The following is a 23539-nucleotide window of genomic DNA, read 5'->3' as shown; positions in this document are numbered from 1 at the left end:
TGGGATACCTGGCAGGGGATTCAGAGAGCAAAACAGGCTTTGCATTTTCACTGGCTTGGGCTGTGTGGGTCAGTTTCTATGAAAAAGATAACTCCAATTATGTCCTAGGTTAAATATGGAGGTGATGGACAAAAGGAAAACTTTTACTTTAAGAACTGTAAACCCTGATAGTTCTCAAATTAGCGTGAGCTAATATCACAGTCAAGATTTTAAAAAGAGAAACTGGACTTTTAAAAAATAGGTCCTTGTAAAAGTCTTTCTAAAACGGGGAGAATGGAGACAGGAGAAATTAACAGTTTCTGTTAATATCAAGAAATCTGAACTTGTTCAAGAGAGACAATGTCATTTTTATGGCCCATGAAACTCTGTTTTACCTGTATGTTTACTTCACCAATAAAGGCTCTCCCAATCAATGAATCAGGATTTAGTTGCAGAAATACAATGTAGATTTATTTTGCATTTGCTGCTGCTTAAAAGACCCTTAGAAAGGGAAACTTTCAGATTAGCTATAGAATCCTTGTGCTTCCTGAAAACTCTGACACTTTTAGCCAACAATCCTTATGCTGTCCTCCTCCCCAGGACTCAGTTCCATAAAACAATTACATTATTTATAAGCACAAACAGTGGGCTGAGGTGCTTTTTGTTTATCTATTTTAAAAACTAATCGGCCGGGCGCAGTGGCTCATGCCTGTAATCCCAGCACTTTGGGAGGCCGAGGTGGGCGGATCACGAGGTCAGGAGATCAAGACCATCCTGGCTAACACGATGAAACCCCGTCTTTACTAAAAATACACAAAATTAGCCGGGCGTGGTGGCGGGCACCTGTAGTCCCAGCTACTTGGGAGGCTGAAGCAGGAGAATGGCGTGAACCCGGAAGGTGGAGCTTGCAGTGAGGCGAGATTGCGCCACTGCACTCCAGCCTGGGCGACAGAGCGAGACTCCGTCTCCAAAAAATAAAAATTAAAAAAAATAAAAAAAAAAACTAATCAAGTACCTCAGCTTAAAGATAACTGATTTTTTTGCTTTAAATACAGTAAAAAAAAAAAAAAAAAAAAAAAAAAAAAAAAGTCAAGATGGCTATAGTAAGTGCTGAAAAAATTAAAATGTTAGCACACAAAAAATATTATTGACATTCATCTGTTTTGGTTTATATAAAAACTACAATTGGGAGTTTTTTTTCCCCCAAGCTCATTTTGTGCCTAAGGAAACTAAGAGCAGAACGGTTTTTACTGGGTCATGTCCAGTGGTCATGTCCAGTAATGCTTAAGACCTTTTTATTTTCCATCTTAGAACTACATAAGCAGTTACCCTATCAATGTACACTCAACTCAGCTATAATCTTTGCATGTCTATAAGTTTTATGGGAGAGGGTTTCCCATCAGCCTTCCTCAGCCAGGATTCCTCATTTAAACCAAAAAACACAAATATTTCAGTGACTATTTTCTCAATTATCAATCTAGATGCACAGGAGTGTATTAGGTGCCAAGCGCATTAGGGCTTTATTTTCCCAATGAACCCAGGCTGGTTTAGAAACTGCAAAACGAATGAAATGTCTTGACCTATAAAGGGAAAAACTGTACTTTCTGTTCTCCATGTTTTGCTTTTCAAATAGAGGAAAAAAGAGAATTGGTATCTCTTTTAAAATGTCATCTATATGACTCAGGCTGAAATAAGTAAAATCACCTAAAACCCTAACTCCAGCAGCAAGAGGTCTCACAAGTGCAAAAGGCACTAGGCTGTTCTAGAACTTACCCTAGCTCACTTGAAGGAGGACCTATGAAACTGAGATCGGGTCTCATGAGAAGGCACTCCACACTAACCTTGGCATAAATGCATCATAAATTTTCTAGATGAGAGCCGACTCAGAGGAGCCAAGTGTAAAAATATGGTGCTTAAGGGAATTTTTCCTCTAAAACTCCAGTCTCACACAGACTATTTTCAACTTTGTCAGTGAGTGACTTAACTACTAACCTGACAGGCACAAATTTAAAAAAAAATGTCTAATTTGTTTTTGGTAGAAATTCAAAACATACCTGTTTTCCCACTTTGCAAAGGTTTTTCTGTCAGTTAAGTTTCCAACCTGGAGAACTCTAGTCCCTAACATCTCACCTTTAACAAAGCCTTGTTAAATGTGAAGGATCTCACTTAAACCTGCAGAAAACAGAAACTAGAAAGTCATAGCCTGAACACCTCCCTACACTCTACTGCTGCCCTATCATGGGGGTAAGAGGAGGAGAAAGGTTAAACTGTTAACATTCTTAGATGTCAAGTATCATAACCTCACAACTTCCAATCATTTACTTAGAAAAAATGAATGGTATCCAACAGAGGAAACATTATAGGTGTTTCCTCTTTACACCAGGCTTAACTGTGTCATGTTGTTGGTAAAATGAAATCTGATTAAGACTTTGAAAGGATATTTTGAAGGGCAATTCAAAGGAAACTCACCTTCTAACAGCTGACTAAAAAGGACAGGCACGAACTTAGTCTTGTAGGACTGATATATTCTCAGCATCTAGAAAGGTACCTGGCACATAGGAAGTGCCCGATAATTATTTGCCAAATGAATTGAGGATTAAAACTTTTCATTAGATTCAAGGTAGGAATTCCATCCAGCATGTTAAATAACTTCTCCTTTAATAAAATGACTGACCCTAAACATGCACAGTCTTTCTAGAGAGCAATTAGGTAACATAAAAGGCTTCAGAAACTTTTTAGGCTATCTGCCTAACTCAGAACTCTTTTCTCTGAGATGGGCTCTCTGATCTAGCCATGTCTGTACTAGTAACATGGTCCCCTGGCTCAAAGCAGGCTTATTATATTCTCTTTCCAAAATCTGGAATGAGAACAAGCCAGTGGGTCTGGGATAGTGTCTAGAATGGGGACGATACAAACATGGGAACTTCACAGTGACCAGAGCCTTCTGCCTGCTACGAATACAGGAAAAGCTGAGAAAGTCAATCTCTTGACAGCGGAAATGAAGCAGATGCAAAGAAAGACGAAGAGACACAAGAGACAGAGACTCCAGTTCCAGCCCCTAAAACTGCCCCAGGGTCACCCAAGGTGCCCTAATACAGTTCCAATAATTCCCCTTCAAAATTAAGCTAGTTGGAGTTAGATTCTACTAAACATACCGAAGAAGTCTTCACAAAGATGTGTAGAAGCATCTATTTATTTATTTCTTATCTGATTTTTTTTTTACTTCTAGGAAATAATCAAAATTATGTACAAATATTTGTGTCCAAGAATGTACACTGCAAAGCTAGGCATATAACAGTAAAAAACTGTGAATAATTTAAATGTCTAAAAATAGTGAACTGATTAAATAAACTCTGTATATATGATACCCTACCCAAATGATAGGATACTATCAAGCCACTAAAAACTATTATTCCTGAAGAATAATTAAGAATGTAAAGAAATGCTCAAGATATAGACAAAGTAAGTATTTCTAAAATAATAAGTATAATACCAATCTCAATTTTATTTATTTATTTTTTAAAAGACAGGGTTCCACTGTCGCCAAGACTGGAGTGCAGTGGTATGATCATAGCTCACTGTAACCTCGAATTCCTGGGTTCAAGCAATCCTCCTGACTCAGCTTCCCAAGTAGCTGGGACTACACACATGCCACCACACCTGGCTAACATTTTTTATTTTGTGTAGAGATGGGATGTTGCCATGGTGCCTAGGCTAGTCTCAAACTGGCCTCAAAAGGATCCTCCTGCCTCAGCCTCCCAAAGTGCTGGGATGACAGGCATAAGCCATTGTACCCAGCCTCCATTGTAGTATTTATTTATTTGAGACAGAGTCTCGCTCTGTCGCCCAGGCTGGAGTGCAGTGGCTCAAACTCGGCTCACTGCAACTTCTGCCTCCTGGATTCAAGCAATTCTCCTGCCTCAGCCTCCCAAGTAGCTGGGATTACAGGCACCCACCACCACGCCCAGCTAATTTTTTTTTTGTATTTTTAGCAGAGACAGGGTTTTGCCCACGTTGGTCAGCCTGGTCTCAAACTCCTGACCTCAGGTGATCCACTCGCCTCGGCCTCCCAAAGTGCTGGGATTACAGGTGTGAGCCACCACACCCAGCCCATTTTATTTTTTAATATAAATTTATGGAACAGAAAAAAAGACTCAAAGGATCTAAAACATGGAAGTAGGATCACAGTTAAATTAGATTTCTCTCTTTACTGAATTTGCCAAATAAATATGCATGACTTTTTAAAAACATGGATGGGGTCTTGCCACGTTGGCCTGGCTGGTCTCAAACTCCTGGCCTCAAGCAATCCTCCCATCTCAGCCTACCAAAATGCTGAGATTACAGGTGTAAGCCACTACACCCCAACCATGAATTACTTTTATAAACTTTTGAAAAACAAATGTTTAAAGAAATGATGGACTTCAACTCCTACTGCCAATATTCTAGTCTCCTCCTACAGCTCTAAGAAAGAAAAAAAGGCAAGAAACCACAAGTTGTAATCTTAGCACATACTCATATAAAATTATGTTATACTATATAAAGTAATATTTTTTACTTAAGAATTCATTGATATTAAAAGAGACTATTTCTAAGCAGATAGAACCATTCATTGTGGTTCTGATGTGCACTTCTCTAAAGATCAGTGATGTTGAGCTTTTTTTCATATGATTGTTGGCCACATGCGTGTCTCCTTTTCAAAAGTGTCTGTTCATGTCCTTTGCCCACTTTGTAATGGGGTTTTTTTTTTTCTTGTAAATTTGTTTAAGTTCCATATAGATGCTGGATATTAGACCTTTGTCAGATGCACAGTGTGCAAACATTTTCTCCCATTCTGTAGGCTGTTTACTCTGTTGATAGTTTCTTTTGCTGTGCAGAAGCTCTTTAGTTTATTTGGATCCCATTTGTCAATTTTTGCCCAATTGCTTTTGGCATCTTCATCGTGAAATCTGTGCCAATGCTTATGTTCTGAATGGTATTGCTGAGGTTACCTACCAGGGCTTTTATAGTTTTGGGTTTTACATTTAAGTCTTTAATCTACCTTGAGTTTATTTTTGTATATGATATAAGGAAGGGCTACAGTTTTAATTTTCTGCATATGGCTAGCCAGCAATCCCAGCACCACTTACTGAATAGGGAATTCCATCCCCATTGCTTGTTTTTGTCAGGTTTGTCGAAGATCAGGTAGCTGTAGGTGTGCAGTCTTATTTCTGGGTTCTGTATTCTGTTCTATTAGTTTATGCTGTTTCTGTACCAGTACCATGCTGTTTTGGTCACTGCGACCCTGTAGTATAGTTTGAAGTCGGTTAGCATGATGCCTCCACCAGCTTTGTTCTTTTGGCTAAGAATTGCCTTGGCTATTCAGGTTCTGTTTTGATCCCATATGAATCTTAAAACAGTTTTCTCTAGTTCTGTGAAGAACCTTAATGGTCATTTAATAGGAATAGCATTGAATCTGTAGATTGCTTTGGATAGCATGGCCATTTTAATGATTAAATCCATATTTAAGGCTTGTATTGTTATATAAATAACATTAATTAATTGGTGAGACACCTATACTTCTTATACAACATTTTGCTATTCCTGGAACTTAAAATTGACTTGCTTTGTCATTCATTTGGTTTTCTATAATTCTACAATTAATTCTTTCCCATACTTTCCAAAGAAACTATAACATATCTCTCAATAATGGCTCAAAACACATTGTATGTTATATTGGTCCACTTTCTTAGCTTTGTTTCTCCTAAGTCTTCCATCCTCCTGTCCAAACTAAACCGGCTGTTTTCTAAACCTGTTGTACAACAATTATTAAGTTTTTCCCTTCATCAAATGGGATTTTCTTTGATACTGAAATCCCTGTTTTCGGAATCAATGCCTTCATCTTTATTGGTTCACTTTCTTGTTTGATGGAGAACTTCCTCCAATAGCTCCCTCAAAAAAGATGTATGGGAGGTAAGTTTTGTGACCCTGCATATCTTAAAATGTCTATTCTATCCCCAGACTTGATCAAGAGATGGGTTGGGTACAGAATTCTACACTGGAAATCACTACTTTTCAGAATTTGTAAAGCATCATTCCAATGACTGCTAACTTTCTTTGTTGTTGCTGAGAAGTCTGATGCCATCTGATTCCCAGTTCCTGTTCGCAACTGTTTTTTTTTCCCCCCCTCTGAGGAAGCTTTCAGGATCTTTTATTCTTGTTTTGCTAAAGTTTCACCATGTTGTGTCTTGGTATGAGGTTTTTTTCATTCACTGTTTTAGGCACTCAGTGGATTCTATTAATCTGGAATTATATGCCCTTCGGTTGTGGGACATTTCCTTGTATTAGTTATTGGATGGTTTTCTTTTCTCTATTTTCTCTGTTCCCTTGTCTCAGAACTTTTATTAGCCAGGCATGAGACTTTCTGGGTGACCCTATTAAAATTTTTCTCTATTCTGCTGTCTATCCCCCTCCTTGTCTCTTCCATCTATTTACTGAGAGACAGCTCCAATTTTGTTTTCCAACCTTTTTTTTTTTTTGTTAATCAAGAATCGTTCTTGTTTTCTAATTGTTCCTTTATTTCTAGCATCCTCTCCTTGTTTCACTGATGCAATATCTTCTTTTACTGTCCCTTCCAATTCTCTTGGCCTGCTCTGACTTGCACATTAGTGGCTTCCCTTAAATATCCAGTGATTCTTGGCTATGTTCATATTTAAGATTGAAGTGCTAAGAATGTGGAGCAGCTAGAACTCTCATACACTACTAGAAGGAACGTAAAATAGTACAACCACTTTGGAAAACATATTGGCAGTTTCTTAAAAAGTTAAAAACATACCTACTATACAACCCAGACATACTAAGGCATTTATTGAAGAGAAATGAAAGCAGATCTCCACACAAAGACTTGGACATGAATGCTCAAATTAATGTTATTTGTAACAGCTAAAAACTGGGTTACAAAAAGCAGACCAGTGTTTGCCTGGGGACTGGATTGAGAGAAGGATGAATGAGACGACCAAGAACACTTCAGAGGTGATGCATATGCTCATCTTGATCATGATGATGGTTTCGCACCATCAAAAATTAGACTCTTTCAAGGTGTATCATTTTTTACATTAATTATGCCTCAATAAACCTATAAGAGAGAGGTGGGGAGAGGAATAGAGACAAAGAGAATAAAAAATAAAAGTGGCTAAAAAAATGAGGTATTCAAAATTAATTGAATTCTCTGGGGAGCTGGCATGTTTATGAGAGAAGGCGCTCTTACTATTCCATATACACCATATATCCTGTTTTCAGTATACATATAGTCTATATACAGTGTAGCACTCACTCCTGCCCAAGGCTGTTATATGGTGCCTAATATCTCTAAGTTGAGTGCCTTTCTGGTTAAATTTCTCTAGAGTAAGATTGGTAAACTTTCTAAAAATAACCAGATAGTAACTACTGTAAGGCCATACTGTCTTTGTTAAGACTATTTAACTCTGCCATTGTGGCACGAAAGCAGTCAGTCATGGAGAATATGTAAATGGAAAGAGTGTGATTGTGTTCTAATAACTATACAGGTGGCAGGCCAGATTTGGCCCATGTTCAAGTCATAATTTTACCAATCCCTGCCCTAGAGAATCATACTAGTCTTTCCATTTTTGGAGAACTAATCAATTTCTCTTCAGAAGGATACTCTGAAGTAATAGCTAAAACCACTTTACCCATAAAGTATATAATTGAGCAAGTAAGAGCTAGGGGAAGGGAAGCTGTAAAAAGGAATACTAGAAATTTAAAGAGTTATATATAATTTTATCAGCTATTAGCAGGAGCTGATGAAGCTAAGGGGCAGCACTTTTGATAACCTGCAAATACTATTTTATCTGATGAACCCACATTATAGGATAAGCAGAAATCAGTCTCTATGACAGATGTTTATAAATGTTACAATTAAAAGGCACTGGTGGATTAACTCAAAATCATATGTGAATTTGTCTCAAATTCAAGGCAAACTTCTAGAATCTCTAATAAATAAAATCACATACTCAGAAAAACGAATTTCAAGTTCTGTTGATTAACACACTCCCCCAATTTCACTCAATTATTTTCCTTCAGGTAACAGAACTTTTCAGGGTAAGTTCATTTGTGCTTCTTCACTCCACAAGAAAGGAGTTGTTAATTTTTTCCCCAATTCCTATATTACACGACAGAAGCACTAGATAAAACCAGATGAGTAATAATCATTTACTGCTCATAGGGAAAATTAAGTTCAGAACTGATCTCTATCTTTAGCATGCTTCTTGGTCAAAATGATATGATTTGTTTAGGCAAAGTGGGAGAGGTTTTTTAAACGGCAGTGGAGGTGGGAGTAGGAGAAAGAGTGACAACTGAACACATTAGTTGAAAATTTCTAGGGCCTCATTTCTCAGAGCGAAGGAATGTTTGGTGCTTCACTGACAGAAACTAAGAATCCCTCTCTCCTTTTCAGATAGAGTTAGGATGAGACAGGTTAGCTAAACCCTGCTGATTCACACAAATACTTGCTTCCTAAACTTGGAGTAAATCAACTTTTAGAAACATCTTCTGAAAACATAATTTTGCAGGACAGCCTCTCATCTAACCAGCTACCATAAAAAGATACCAGTTAAAGAGTAAACTTCTTTTTCCCGTCTGGTTCTTCACCCTAATCTGTTGGGGGAAAAAAAGAAGTGAAGGAATATATGATTTGGCCTGTCATTTAACATATTCGACATTTTAAAAAGGAAAAATCCAAAACGCTATATTAATATCAACGACAATAATGATAATTTATAGATAATTTTTAAATATCAAAAAATTAAAAAACAATTTATAATTCACATTTGAAATAAATTACATTATTTTCTGTAATAGATTTACCCTTCTAATAATGTATTGCTTTGGCAAAGAGTAAAATTGTTTCTGTACTCCTTGCCCTAAAGCAGGCTGCTAGCTAGGGCGGCAAAGGGAGACTTTTCTAAAATAATCCACAGAGCCAGTATCAAGCACTAATGATATATTGTAACTTCATGGTATTTCAGCATGCATATATCTTTAGATATACATTATCCTTAATTTACATTAGTAAAGAAAAGTGTTACAGGGACAGACATTGTTAACTTTCTTCAATATCCATTATTCTCTACCCTTTCTCTTCCCTGATAACAAAAAACAATTTTAGGTATCTAGCTTCCAAATGCTTGAGAAGAAAATCTCCAGCTCCAGGACATAAATCAATCTTGGACTCCTTCTTGCCAGGAACTAGGCATTGGCAAATGACAGAACTGTGGTCAATGAGATGCCAAGTTCTGTTGAAAGGCTTCTAATTATTTTCCATAATCATAAAAAGAGATATTTAATAAGAAATGGTCCTTTGTTGCCCCAGGATGTTCATGTGTGAAGATGTAAAGCCTGGGGCCACAGCAGCCATCCTGTGACAAGGAGCAGTGCTTGCTGACATGCTGAGTGTGGCAGTGCAGAAAGATGACCAGAATATGGGTCCTGATAGTGTTGCTGAGCTGCTGAACTGAGCAATTCTAGCAAATTCTCCTTATTTGAATCAATAAATCCACTTACTACCGTAGCCACTTTTAGTTGGGCTTTCTGTTACATACAGCTAAAAGCATCTGTAGAGATACAATTATAACGTCTATATTACAGTTGAGGAAATCAGCTCAGAGAAATTCAATGGACACAAAGTCTGTCAGTGACTAGCACAGCCACAACTAGAATTTACTCCTTTTCTTGAACAAAAATGGTTTAGGTGCCACTGTGTGTGAAGCAGTAGGGTATAAAGCAGGTGTATAAGGGTGAAGGGATTGCAGTTCACAGAGGCTTACAATCTAGAGAGGAAGAAATGACACACAAACAAATAGTTAAAGATATGTGGTAAGAGATACACAAAAGTCACAGAGCAAGGAGCTCCTGGCTCACAAAAGAGAAAGCACCTGACTATGTATGCCATGAGATGTTAGGGTGGACACATCCAAGAGATGACAAACTTTTTTTCTTTAGTGATTTAAAATTTTAAAAGACAACTTCCTGTGAATCTGTAATTATTTCAAAGTAAAAAGTTTTTTTAAACTTCAAAAGAAAGGGATGTAGTCTCATAAACATGCTGAACAAAATAAGCCAGACAGAAAAAAGTAGGCTCTATTTTATTTGATACATAGGCAAAATTAGTCCATGTTAGAAGTAACAAAGGTATTTCCTCTGGCAGAGGAGGTAGTGAACTGGGGGAGGACAAAGGGATTTCTGTCGTGATAGTGATATTCTGATTACTGATACAGGTATTAGTTACCTACTGGTTTCAGTGTGTAATAATATATTTGAGCCATATGTGCATACATATAAATATATATTAGATGTCTATTTATGTTATAATTCAACAGTTTTAAAAAATTAATATGCGTTCCTTATAAAAAATAAATTCAGCCAGTCATTGTGGTTTGAACCTATAATCCCAGTTACTTGGGAGGCTGAGTCAGAAGAATCACTTGCCAGGAATTCAAGACCAGGCTGGGCAACAAAATGAGAACCTGTTTCTAAAAACATAAAAATAAATTAGCCAGGCGTGACGGTGCATGCCTGTAGCCCCAGCCACTCGGGAGGCTCAGGTGGTAGGATTACTTGAGCCCAGGAGTTCAAGACCCCAGTGAGCTATGATTGTATCACTGCACTCCAGCTTGGGCGACAGAGCAAGACCTTGCCTCTAAAAATAATAAACAAACAAAATAAAAATAAATAAATTTAAATTTAAAAAGCATATATAAAGTTAAAAGTGTCAGCTTTCTTGGCCACCTCTCTTGAACCTCACTTCTTAGAAGCAATCACTGTGAATGGTTCTGTGTAAATAATTCTAGATAATCTAGACCTTTTCCCATGCATTTTCAAGTATAAATGACCATGAATGCATAAATACAAACACAGTTTTTTAGTATTTTGTATTTTAAACTAATATTGAATTATACTGTATGTCTGTTTTACAATTTGCTTTGTTTTTACTTTCTACTCATCTTTCCATTCAGTTAAGCACCTCATTCTTTTTTAACAGCTACATATTATTCTATAATATGCATATATAGCTAATGTATTACTTACTAATGCACCTTATGTATTACTTACTAATGCACCTTGATTCAATCACATTTGTTTTCAAATTTTCTTTTGTGGTGATTTCTGTACTATACGGTCCTGTAAGTGGGTCTGCCAGAAGAAAGGTATAAAGTGACCCTAGGTTTGCACTATGCAAAGACAGGTAAAAACATCCCAGGTTGAAGAAACAACACAGCATAACAAGTATCTGAAAAGTCTAGAGGATAAGGTATGTATGGATTCATGGGGAGGCAGGCATGGGGGAGAAAATGAAGGGTTTTCTGAGGTAAGCGATGTAGCAACACTGCAGAAGAGACTTGTTTCTAGATGTATCAAGTTTTCAAACTGGTGGCCCCAGATTCGTTTACTAGTTTATACAACTTCACTTAATAAAAACTGTCCTTTTCTGAAACTAAGATAAAGCTGCTCTAAATTGGAATAGAGTTAATAATGGCACTGAATTCTCCCGAAACACTGAAGTAGGAAATAATAATGAGAATATTCCACCCCCTCCACAAAACTGAATTGGACCATTTAAATGGGAATTTTCTTTTGATGGTGAACCCTTGGTATGGACATCTTTGGCCACCTTACTAGCTTTCTGAGGGCATAATGAATTAATAACATTCAAAAACACTTGCTGCTAATCTACCATTCTAGACTTGAGGGGTACAAACGTGAGCAAGACACAGTCCTTGCCTGTGAGGATCTTACAAGCAATTACAATACAACTCGATGAGTGCAAATAAGTACCACAATGAGTGCCAAATAAAGTAGGCACAAGTACCAAGTACCATGAGTACACAGAAGAGGAGTGTCTAACTCTGCTCGGAAGGTAGAAAGAAGTCAAGAAAAGCTTGTAGAGGATCTTGCTTAAGCTGAGTCTTCAAAGTATATGTAGGAATTAACCAGGTAAAGAGGTAAGAAAATTCCAGGTATAGAGAAGAGGATGTGTGAAGAAGGCAGAGTCTTGAGAGAGTCCAGCAAGTAAAGGTGACAGCAGGGAATTTATGGGGTATGTATGAGAATGAGCTGTTAGAGGTACCAATGCTAATGAGCTTGAATGCCTTGTAGGTCATAACCAGTCACATGGAAGTGACACTGCAAGATTTTCATTCTCTGCATCCTCCAAGGGCCTAGTATCATGCCTTTCACCAGAGTAAACTCGCAATAAACACATGTGGAATAAGACAGATGAATCAGACTCTCGGAATGATAAAGAAGTCTGGAAAGCACACATCCTAGAGAAAAGGGAATAAATATGGGGGAATGGATTATTTGAAAGCACATATACATATAAGCACATTATTTGAAAGCACATGATATAGTAGAGAGGTGGTGTCAGTTGTATTGGCTCCTAAAAAGCATTTGTTATTCACACTGCCTATCATTCAAAAATTAACGTTCTCTAAAGAGTGGAAGAGTCCCTAAACATTCTGAAATACAGATATGTTCTATGCAAAAGAAAAAAAAAGGCAGATACCACAGGCTTGAAAAACATTCCACAAACTTGGCCTTTGATTTTATTTTCATAGCTTGAAGCAACTGCTCTCAGCTAAGCAATAGATGAGCAAAGTGGAAAAAAAAAATACAGTAGATTCCAGTCAGTATTTTCTAGTAGCCCAGTGTCAAGATATATAACACCTGATGACAAGGGCTAAGAAATTCAATTTGAATTTTAAAAGTCATTCAGTTTGCCAGCACCAAAAATAAGTTACTAGGATAAACTCACATGAAGATTGCTCTGCCTTAACTCAGCAAACAGATTGATGTATCTGTAATAAGTCATCAACTGACTTGATTTCCTCTGCCATACTCAGATAAAACGCCCTATAATAATGTGGCACGTTACTAAAGTATAAGTTACTCAATCAAGTATCTCTTTCTTAAAGAGATAGTCAAATCTTTCACCACTTAGGTAAAACTAGCAGCAACAGAGACAATCACACTCCAAGAAGACAGGTAAAAAGGAGAGGAGATAATACAGCACTGGGAACCACGGTCACATCACATACATACAACCTCTCGATCTGCAGAACTTTCATACTTGTAGCCAGTTATTTCTGAGCCTTTCCTTCATCTCATCTTGGCTGAATATAAGCCAACAGGATTTCACCAGCAGAAATCTGAAATATTACATTTCCTGTATTTGATGAAAAGGAGGAGCTGATGTCCTTTGATGTACACAAGTGGCAATAAACTCAACAAACAATTGGACCAATGGCTTCACATAAATATTACACAGGAGGGATGAACTAGACTAAATCTTAGGAAATTCCTAAGCTCTGGATAAAGTCAGGTTTCCATCACAGTGAAAAGATTTCTAAGACAACAATTTTAAATTCCAATGTGATGAGCCAATCACACTAGTTTGGCTGTGAGGCACGGAGGATAACATTTTATGGTAACTGGTATTAGAGGCTGGAAATAGTCATGTATCAGGTAACAAACACTAGGACTATAGGATCTAACTTACTTATTTGACTCCAAGGTAATGAGGCCTAAAGGCAAAATAATTATTTTGCCTAACGTCCTATTTCAAAAAAATATTTGATAGATAAAGCTTTACAGAGTTACTAAATAAAACTGAATGAAGAGTACAGCAATCTGGATTCTAATATTGAATCTGATACTGATAAATTATACGATAATGGTTAAGTCACAAAGTCCACATCTCAGTTTATGTATTACAATGACACACTTGTCATTGAGTTAAATGTGAAATGTTCTAAGCTTCCTAGAAAAGTAGTACTTTACATGTAAGATGAAAGTGTTACATATGAGATGAAGTTAACCACCATGACTACAGCCAATAATTTCCTTTTAAATAGAACTCACCTACAAAAGAATTCCATGCACTCAATGGATACACATGCATTAACTCCTCAGTGCATAATCCAAACATTCCGCAAATATGGAAAAAGACATATTAAGTTATTCAACAATGAAAATCTATCAACAAGTCTATTACAGAGTCAGGAATAGAATCAAACTTCTGGTTCCCCCATCCCTACCCAGTCCTTTGTTTCAGTTACCTAATTAGCTTAAATTATGTTGTTCCATGCATCAGAAACATAACTAGTAATAGGAGGGACAGAAACTTCTTTCCCAAAAGCTTCAGAATCTCGTATTAAAATATATTCAAACTTAAAATTGAGAATGATTCCATAAATGGCAAGATGAACTTACTAAACCCAGAAAAGTATTTCATCCAGTATTATGTTGAAGAGATCTGTAAGAAATGGTGACTATATATATATATATTTTTTGAGATGAGTCTCGCTCTGTTGCCCAGACTGGAGTGCAGTGGCACCATCTTGGCTCCCTGCAGCCTCTGCCTCCCAGGTTCAAGCAATTCTTCTGCCTCAGCCTCCTGAGTAGCTGGGACTACAGGCGCTCACCACCACACCCGACTAATTTTTGTATTTTTAGTAGAGACAGGGTTTCGCCATGTTGGCCAGGCTGGTCTCAAACTCCTGACCTCAGGTGATCCGCTTACCTCGGCCTCCCAAAGTGCTGAGATTACAGCTGTGAGCCACCGCACCCAGCCAGGTGACTGTAATTTTTAAACAGAGTCAGAGAAGCAAACTTGCAGAAAAAATCAAAGACTACAGAAGGGTGTATCTGTCTAAAAAGGAGTAAAAAGAAATAGAAGAAGGTGTGAAAGAATAACAAAATTTAAAACCAAAAGATAATTCTATGGAATACTGTAATAGATTTGTGCCATGGACAAATGGCAAATTCTTTGAAAAATATACTTCCTGATAAGCATCAAATACAAATCAGTATATCTTCCAAATTAGCAGAGTGCTTTTTTCCCCTGTGACAGATAGTATCTCCTGGGGAAAATCACTTATTCTCAATATATGCTATTAATGTGAAACAGCCTTTTCTGGGGGTTATTTGGAGATATTTGGTTAAAATTTTTTTTTGATGTAGCAAAAGCTTTTTTTTATACCTTTAGACCAAGTGCAGTAGATGAATTATTGTTTTCAATTTCCATATCCTCTCTGTTTTAAAATTATACATTCACAACACCCTTTGTCATATAACTTTGCAAGGCTTGGCCATGTGGCTTCTTTTGGCTAATGAGATGTTAACAAACCTGATGCCAGCAGAGTCTTAAAATGTATTTTAGTAGTTTGGCTTGCTTCCTGTGCTCTTAGGTAAACTACGAAATGAATACGCCCCAGGTAGCTGCTATCCCTTCATGCAAGGCCTCAGAATGAACACATTTAGAGTAGACTTAACCAAACTTGCAGCCTGAAGACAAGTTCAGCCAGCCCACAAACTGAAGCAGAGGTGCCTGGCCAAGTACAGCCTAGATCAGGAGAACCCCAGATGACCTATAGACCCAGTGTGAAAATAAACACTTAGGTAAAATGCCCTATAACAATATGGCACATTATTAAAGTGTAAGCTACTTCATCAAGCTTATTTTTCTTAAAGAGATAATCAAATCTTTGACCAGTTAGGTATAAGTACTGGCAGTGCTGAAAGCCACTCAACAAAACACTAGTTTCTGATGCAGAATTGTTAGGGTAATAGGTGACCAACACACGCAGTCATCACCCATCTAGGAATTTCTCCTAAGACAATCAGAGAGAAACACGCATTCATATAGAAGGGTATATCTATCAGAGCAATATTGATAATAGCAAAAAAACTGGAAATACCCTATCATCAAGAGAAGAATAGTTTTAAAAATCATGATATAGCCAATTATACTAATATTTAAAGCTGTTAAAAATCATACTCTCAAAGAACACTCAAAAATCTGAGAAGATTTTCATAAGTTAGGTTTAAAAAGCATAAAAAGCAAGACACACCATTCTATAAAAAAATTACGATATAAGCAGAGCAAAAGATCGGGTGGATAAAATAATACATTTAAAGAATATAAGTGCCTCTTCTGTGTTAATATCATTCTATGTTAAATATTATACTAAATATTATACTAGGAATAAAAAAGCAAATAAAACAAACATGTTCCCCGCCTTCCTGAAACTAACAATCTAATGAGGAAGATAGATATTTAAAAAACAGTAATGCTACAGATACAGATATGCTACTGTAATAGAAAATGCTAATTATTCCCAGTATTTATTTCCCAATTCTTACTCAGTAATAGTTCTTGAATTTTATCTGGCCACGACCACAGGCAATAAACTACCTACATTTTCCAGACTTCCTTGCTCCTAGCGGGGGCCATATGACTAAGTTCAGGCCCATGGGATCTAACTGGAAGTGGTGCATGCAACCTCTAGAAAACATCCTTAAAAAATAAAGGGCTTGCTCTTTGTTGCTTCTCCCCCTTCTTACCAGATGGAGCAGCTATTTTGGACTATGATGTGAAAGCTGCATGCTGAGAATGGCAGAGCAACAGAATAGGAGGAACCTGGGTTCCCTGACACCATGCAACCACTCTTCACAGGCCTAGCCCTAGGGGCACCTACAGAACTTTTAGATGAGAGAGAAATTAAGTTTTCTCTGTTTACATCATTTTCATTTTGGGTTTTCAGTCATTCACAACTGAACATAATCCTAACTAGAATAACTATGAAGGGAAAGTATGGTTCAATGAGAGATAACAGAAACAGTTGATTTTGACTAGAGGAAGGAGTGTCAGGGATAGCTCCTCTGAGGAAGTGACATTTAAGCTATGACATGAAACCTCATCAGGAGGCCACCAGGTAAAAGGAGACAGGACAGCAAACTGTTCAGGCGGGGGAAACCAAAGCTGCAACCACGAAGGCTTAACCCTGAAGCACCACAGTAACAAGCAACAAACTTTGGGATGTTAAGATTGCCTCCATAAGGAATTAAAATGAAAGCAAAGAACTAGAGCAACTAAGCACTTTGGCTCCATATTGGAATATCTCCCTAAAAGACCATATATGCCTATAAAAAAATAAGGGTGTGGGGAGTGAGCATGACAGTGAATCCTGTTAAAGAAATTAATAGTTGCTTCCATACTTCAGCATTACTTCACACCTGTAATCCCAGCACTTTGGGAGGCCGAGGTGGGCGGATCACAAGGTCAGGAGATCTAGACCATCATGGCTAACACAGTGAAACCCGGTCTCTACTAAAAATACAAAAAATTGCCCAGGTGTGGTGGCGGGCACCTGTAGTCCCAGCTACTTGGCAGACTGAGGTGGGAGAATGGCATGAACCCAGGAGGCGGAGCTTACAGTGAGCCAAGATTGCAACACTGCCCTCCAGCCTGGGTGACAGAGCAAGACCCTGTCTCAAAAAAAAAAAAAAAAAGTTGGATTCTCTGACTAAAGTGGTTCATGTATTTAATACCATGAGAAGAATGTCATTAGATTTTAAAATGTGAACTATGCCTGAAACAGACAAGAGCTTGATGTTAAAAAATTTTTTACATCATATTTCTCGTCTATTTATGATTCTAAAAGTGAAACATATTTATTGTGGAGCATTTAGAAAATATACATAAGAGTATACAGAAAAAATAAATCACCTGTAAACTTAACCACCTTCCAATATCTTATACTGACACTGTTTTTACGTATATTTACACACCCACATACATATATACACAAAATAAACATAAAAATGGGACTGTAATGCACATAAAGTTGTGTATACTCTCTCACTTATTATTTCAGAGCACATTCCTGTATCATTAAAATACTTTCCAAAACCATGATCTTAATGGCTATATAACATATAATTTATTTAGCCAATCAAGTCAGGGATTTTCTGAGTTAAAACTGTCCGCCACAAATTGAAGCCCTGCAGGTCAAGAAGCTGACTTAGAAATCTGCCAGAGTTTCTTTCAGAAATCTCAAGTTACAGTTTTAAAGCACTAGAACCTTCCAACCAAGAATTCAGTGAAATTCACTGAGTTTTAGCCATGAAGGATGCTCACTAAAGGCTGTATTTTCCCAAATGGAGCATACAATTACATAGTTTTAAGGAAGAAACTGAGTAAGTATCAAAGATTGAAGTGGCAACAGTGAATAAGAACTAGTGTCTACTGCAAGAAATAGTGACTATCTGCAATGGTCTTTCTCTTTTTTTTTTGCTCATGACTTTGGAGGTCAGATGCAACTTTTAATAAAACAAAAGAAGAGAATATATGAGTCCATTATTTGTATAATCAAAGTTTTCTAATAAATATTGAAAAAATTATTACAGAAAAATGCACAAAGAAAAAGAATGGAAGCAAATACGACAAAGAGTTAAGTGCGAAATATGCCATTATTCTCCAAACTTTTCTGTATTTAAAATTTTTCTAACAAAAAAATTAATGTTAAAATATTAGTCATATGGATAAGGTAATTCAGATTTTAGTTATTAAAGTGGAAGGAAAATTGGTTAGGTTCTGCCAGAGGATAAGTGGCTCTTTTGAGGGGGGGGGGAGAAAAAGGGCACATAGCATTAGGAAACTGTTCTAAAATAAAACTTTTATTTTTTTGAGACAGCATCTCGCTCTGTCACCCAGGCTGGAGTGCAGTGGCACGGTTTTGGCTCACTGCCACCTCTGCTTCCCGGGTTCAAGCAATTCTCCTGTCTCAGCCTCCCAAGTAGCTGGGACTACTGGTGTGCACCACTACCCCCAGTTAATTTTTGTATTTTTAGTAGAGACGGGGTTTTACCACATTGGCCAGGCTGGTCTCGAACCTCTGACCTCAGGAAGTCCGCCCGCCTTGGCCTCCCGAAGTGCTGGGATTACAGGCATGAGCCACCATGCCTGGCCAATAAAACTATTCTAAACTAAACAGTAATATCACATGTTGAAAGTAAGTCTGAGGAGGGATGAGCTTTTGAACTTTACAGCTGTGCTTCCTTCAAGTATTAGCCTACCTAAAAGTGGTATTTTTCTGTTCCATCAAGAAAGTTGTTTTAACAGTTAAGGAAATATAAAAATTGCAGGACTGGATTTCAGTTTCTAATTCTAGTTTTATTTACTTTGTATACCTAAAGTTTTCCTGATGTTAGACATTTTTTAAAATTCCAGTTTCTGAAATGCAAACTTAGTTCAGAGAACAATTAGAGCTTGCCACTTGATGAAATGTCTTAACATAGATAGTTGCAATTTTCTATTCAGTAAGGTCCCTAACAGAAAAAAGATTAAAGAATAAAAAGTTACAGAATAAACCAAATCTATGTCAGTTCTCACAAACAAAAATTTCGAGTAGATGTAAATTTCTAAAAATTGTCCCACTTTCCCCAAATGTAGTCTTAAGTTACCTTAACTTTGCAATAGCATCCCCCAACCCCTACTCCACTAATCAGTTCTCACCTTCTTTCCCTGCTGGAACACGTGAATTTTTCAGCAAATGTGACTCATTCATTGGCGTCTTGTCAAACTAACCCTGAAACTATAAGGAGGCTCAGCACTAACAGAATTCTAAAGCTAGAACACTTTCACTAACACACATCATGTTGACTTTAGAGAACTGAATCACATTCAGAGCCAAATACATACTAACCAACTCTGTTTATATTTTTTCTTACAAATTGTTCTCCACCATCCCACCTCCTCCCAATTTTAGTTTGGCAATTCCCTAATCTAAAATACCTCCTGTCTGTGGAGAAGACAAGATGGGGACGCATAAGAATAGGAGGGAAGAATATAAAGCAGTTGTTCACTCAGCTTGGAAGATGATTCTATTCTGAAACATTAATGATTCATATCTCTTCCACATAGTTCTCAAAGTTTATTTCTCCCCTCAGTTAAATGAAACCACAATAGAAACACAATAAAAAATCTCCAGGAATAAATTATTCTCATTGTTATTATTTCACTAAATAACACCAAATAACACATAAAAATCAGTTATTTAGAACTATTTAGTCAAAAATCTTCAATAAAATGTCACTGGCATGAAATATCAACTGCAAATCACCTTATTCTTTTGATTAACACATTCACCTCCTCCAAGACAGAAAACCACTCTTTCTAACCAGAGGGAGAGCGGTGGGGAAGAAACAAGAAAACAAATGCTTCATGGGATTACCATAAACATCTACTTATAACTCTATCATTTGCCACACTCCACCTGGTGGCAGGCACTGCCTGAACTGGTAAAGTGGAGGTCATCATACAAAAAATTCCAAAGAATATTTTCCTGGTATCCTTGGAAAAAACCAAGATGTTCTTCTCCTGCCCTGCCCTATATAGAATACGTCTAATAAGTTTTTTCACGTAATAGTAGGTCAATATCTAATAGAGATTAACATAAAGGCATGACCATACTTAGAATGGGAGACCTACATTTAGAGCAATCTACTTACAAGAAAATTCTCTCCACAGTAAGTTAAATGTCAGCTCAAGGCTTTAAGACAGGTAACAAGGTACATGCAGCACCTACAAGATTCTCTATCACCTATTCTCACTAACTGCCTTTACCCCATCCCCTATGGGTAAACTATGGAGTTTAATTAACACAGTTAACGGCAGCCTGCCACATTGCTTTTAGGTATTTGCCAGTAACATATACCCATGGGATACTCTAGAGACTGATTTCAACCAAAAATAAAAATAGATAAACAGAGCTCAAACAAAATTAAAACCAAGTCTGGCTGCCCACACTTATTTTCACACATGAGGAAAAATAGCAGTTCTCTTAGAAGCCTCGAGCAGACATATCTTTAGAACACAATGTTAAAAATATGCCCCCCTCCCCTTTTCCCCTACCTGTTTCTCACTCAAAGCTGTGATTTTGGCTTGGAGTTCATGAAGCTGTTTCTTTAAGTCAGCATTCTGATTGGAAAGAAAAAATATCTGTGAGAAAGATAGTTCATTTGTTAACAGAATAGTAGCAGGAAGACTATGCATACTGTATTACAAATGATGAAGCAACCTGAAGCATTCAGCCAATCAAATCTGTCATGCATTACACTGTAGCCATAATACCATCACCTAATGCACAGATCCTAAATATAGGCTCCTCTCACCGAAACAGGAGCAGCTCCTCTGCAACTGTTTTAAATTACAGAAAGTTTTATATTTGAGCATCTTATACTCTAAGAGTACCTGTCCACTAAAATATTCTTATTCTTTATAGAAAGTATCCATTAACAGAAAACCCAAAGCTCCACTAATCACACAAAAGTAGGAAAATGGAGGTTATAAGTATGCATACACTACATGCTTTACAGCATTATCAACAAAGATAAGAGGTTTTTCTCCACTTGCCCTCTCCCTTATTTAGCAAAGTACATTTGTTATTTTAGCCTAGATCTGAAAAGCTGTCAGTACTGCAACTGCCTTAACACTACATCATTCAAATTAACACACTGACTACCAGGGCATTTTCTCAGTTCTAAAATTCTAGGAATCAAAAAAAGAATACTATTTTAGATGAGATACACTGAGCATGATTGCCTTTTACTAAAGTAGGCAAAAAATTCCAAAATTAAAGTTTTCAAATGCTTAATGTAGCAGGACAGCCTACTAGCAGACTGAACACCACCCTAATGAGAGACTGCTTTTACTTGATTTGTCTCACATACAATTATTTCAATTTACCCTGCTTGGTCTTCTGTCAGGGTTAGGGAACACATCCTCCCCGTCTATTGAATTTGGTTTACTCCATGTGGACTTTTTTATTAGTGTATTTGACATAAGGCTTCCCCAATGAGATCACCCACAATGCTGTCCAACAAGTTACTGTCCTGCCCACCTCAGATTCTTCAGGTTAAGACAATTCTGTTACATGATCACCAATATTACGACAGAAAGCCTCAAACACTCTGATTTTGAATAAGTGGGTTTATGGAAATGAATTTAAGCTATATGATGAGTATTAACTCAATATTTTTCTCCAAAATACTCAAACCAATTAATATAAAACCAAAATAATAGTAACAAAAATGAAATAATAGCTATATTAAAACAGAATGAATTTTTCTAAACTCTTAAAACCTGAAGATAAATGTATTAAAAATAATTGCTATTAGAAATGAAGTAATTCTTAAAAGTTAAGTACCATCTATATTTAAGTATTTTATGGTGATTTTATTTTAAATTATTTTTAAATTTAACAATTACATGAATAAAAATAGTAGTTTACCTGTGGATCCTGCTTCATCTGAGCAACCAGTTTCTGGTAATAAAGAGAGAAAAAGAGCCATTAGTCTTACATATTAACTCCCTATGGCTAATCAGGTTTGGACCAAAAAATCTAGGATTTTAAGTTAACACAAAACAATGAGCAACACCACAATCAGAACAGACTAAAACCTTCTGTGATGCATGTAATAGGCTCAGGAGACACTTCCTTCAATAAAAAAATCAAACCACCACTTTATATTTGAAATGAAAAAGTGCCTGATTTTTAAATCTGGACAGAGATGGGTGACAATGGCTTCCGAAAGGAATTTAAACAAGCTGGATGCTCCAAAAGCCAAACATCCCTTTCAAATGCTGTCAATGTCTGGAGTCCCAAACAAGGCCTGGAAAGAAGCTGGCCCCACACAAAACCGGCCTGTTACATACAGAGCAAAGTACAGATTTGGCAGGTCTATTGATTTGGTTCTTACCACTGAAGGAGTGTAGTGTCCCATGTGACTTTGCCACAGTCTTCTCTCAAGAAGGAGTTAGGTGCAGGGGAGGACAAGTTCAGTGGGGCAGTGATACTCAGTATTTGAGAACAAGGAAGTGCAGGAACAATACAAAATTCTATCTAACTCGATTCCTCTGGGAAAGAGAGTGCTACCCAATACTGAATGGAAAAGATCTTTGCTAGGGAAAACAGAAGCCCAAACAAATAACAAAGAAAGAAAGAAAAATGAATGTCTTTTGACCTAACCCAACTTTTAAAATCATTGCTGCCCAAAGGTAACAATAACCATAGACAGAAGAATTTGAAGGATAAAGGAGCATCAGAAGTCCTAAAGTAACTGGGAATAAGCTATTACCCAAGTCAATTTTTCATGTAATGGAAAAATTTGTCACTCTCTTTTGGTGACTCTCTTTTGGTGACAAGGCACTTTTAAATTGTTTAGTTGTAAAATAAAACCTTTCTAAAAATATACTATATATTTATCTAACTACTACCTTTTTTTTTTTTTTTTTTTTTGAGACAGGGTCTTCCTCTGTCACCTAGGCTGGAGTACAGTGGTGTGATCATGGCTCGCTGCAGCCTTAACCTCCTGGGCTTAAGTGATCCTTCCACCTCAGCCTCCCGAGTAGCTAGGACCCCAGGTGCACACCAGCACACCTGGCTAATTTTTAAATTTTTTGTAGAGACAGGGTCTTGTTATGTTGCCCAGGCTGGTCTTAAACTCCTAGTCTCAATGAATCCTCCCTCCTCAGCCTCCCAAAGTGCTGAGATTAAGGTGTGAGCCACCACACCCACCCTAACTTCTTAAAAAGAAGAAAAAAAATTTTTTAAATCAAGCTTTTATTGATACTTAGAGGAATGATTATATTAATATACTAAACTATAAACAATAGGGTCCTTACAAAAAAGGTCCCAAACTACAATGTTTTAAAGTTCTTAAATCC

The 23539-nt window shown here is 37.1% G+C and overlaps 1 protein-coding gene across 50 annotated transcripts in view; it reads right to left on the bottom strand.

The window, feature by feature from the left end:
- The window catches only part of PHF21A (PHD finger protein 21A), a 194256-nt gene that overhangs the window by 129760 nt on the left and 40957 nt on the right, over window positions 1-23539 (bottom strand). For all 50 annotated transcript variants that reach the window (XR_010580805.2, XR_012423294.1, XR_012423288.1 and 47 more), the window contains 2 exons: window positions 22104-22136; window positions 20726-20791 (listed from right to left, as the gene is read on the bottom strand). Coding sequence is in view for 40 of the 50 variants with exons in the window: in XM_074013823.1 (XP_073869924.1) it covers window positions 20726-20791; window positions 22104-22136 (99 nt within the window). In the remaining 10 variants the exon portion in view is untranslated. The remainder of the gene's footprint in view (window positions 1-20725; window positions 20792-22103; window positions 22137-23539) is intronic.

Source organism: Macaca fascicularis, chromosome 14 (genome assembly GCF_037993035.2).
Source record: "Macaca fascicularis isolate 582-1 chromosome 14, T2T-MFA8v1.1".
NCBI classification, from domain to species: domain Eukaryota; kingdom Metazoa; phylum Chordata; class Mammalia; order Primates; family Cercopithecidae; genus Macaca; species Macaca fascicularis.
Note: the sequence above shows the minus strand (reverse complement) of the source record. Positions and strands in the feature narration are given on the sequence as shown.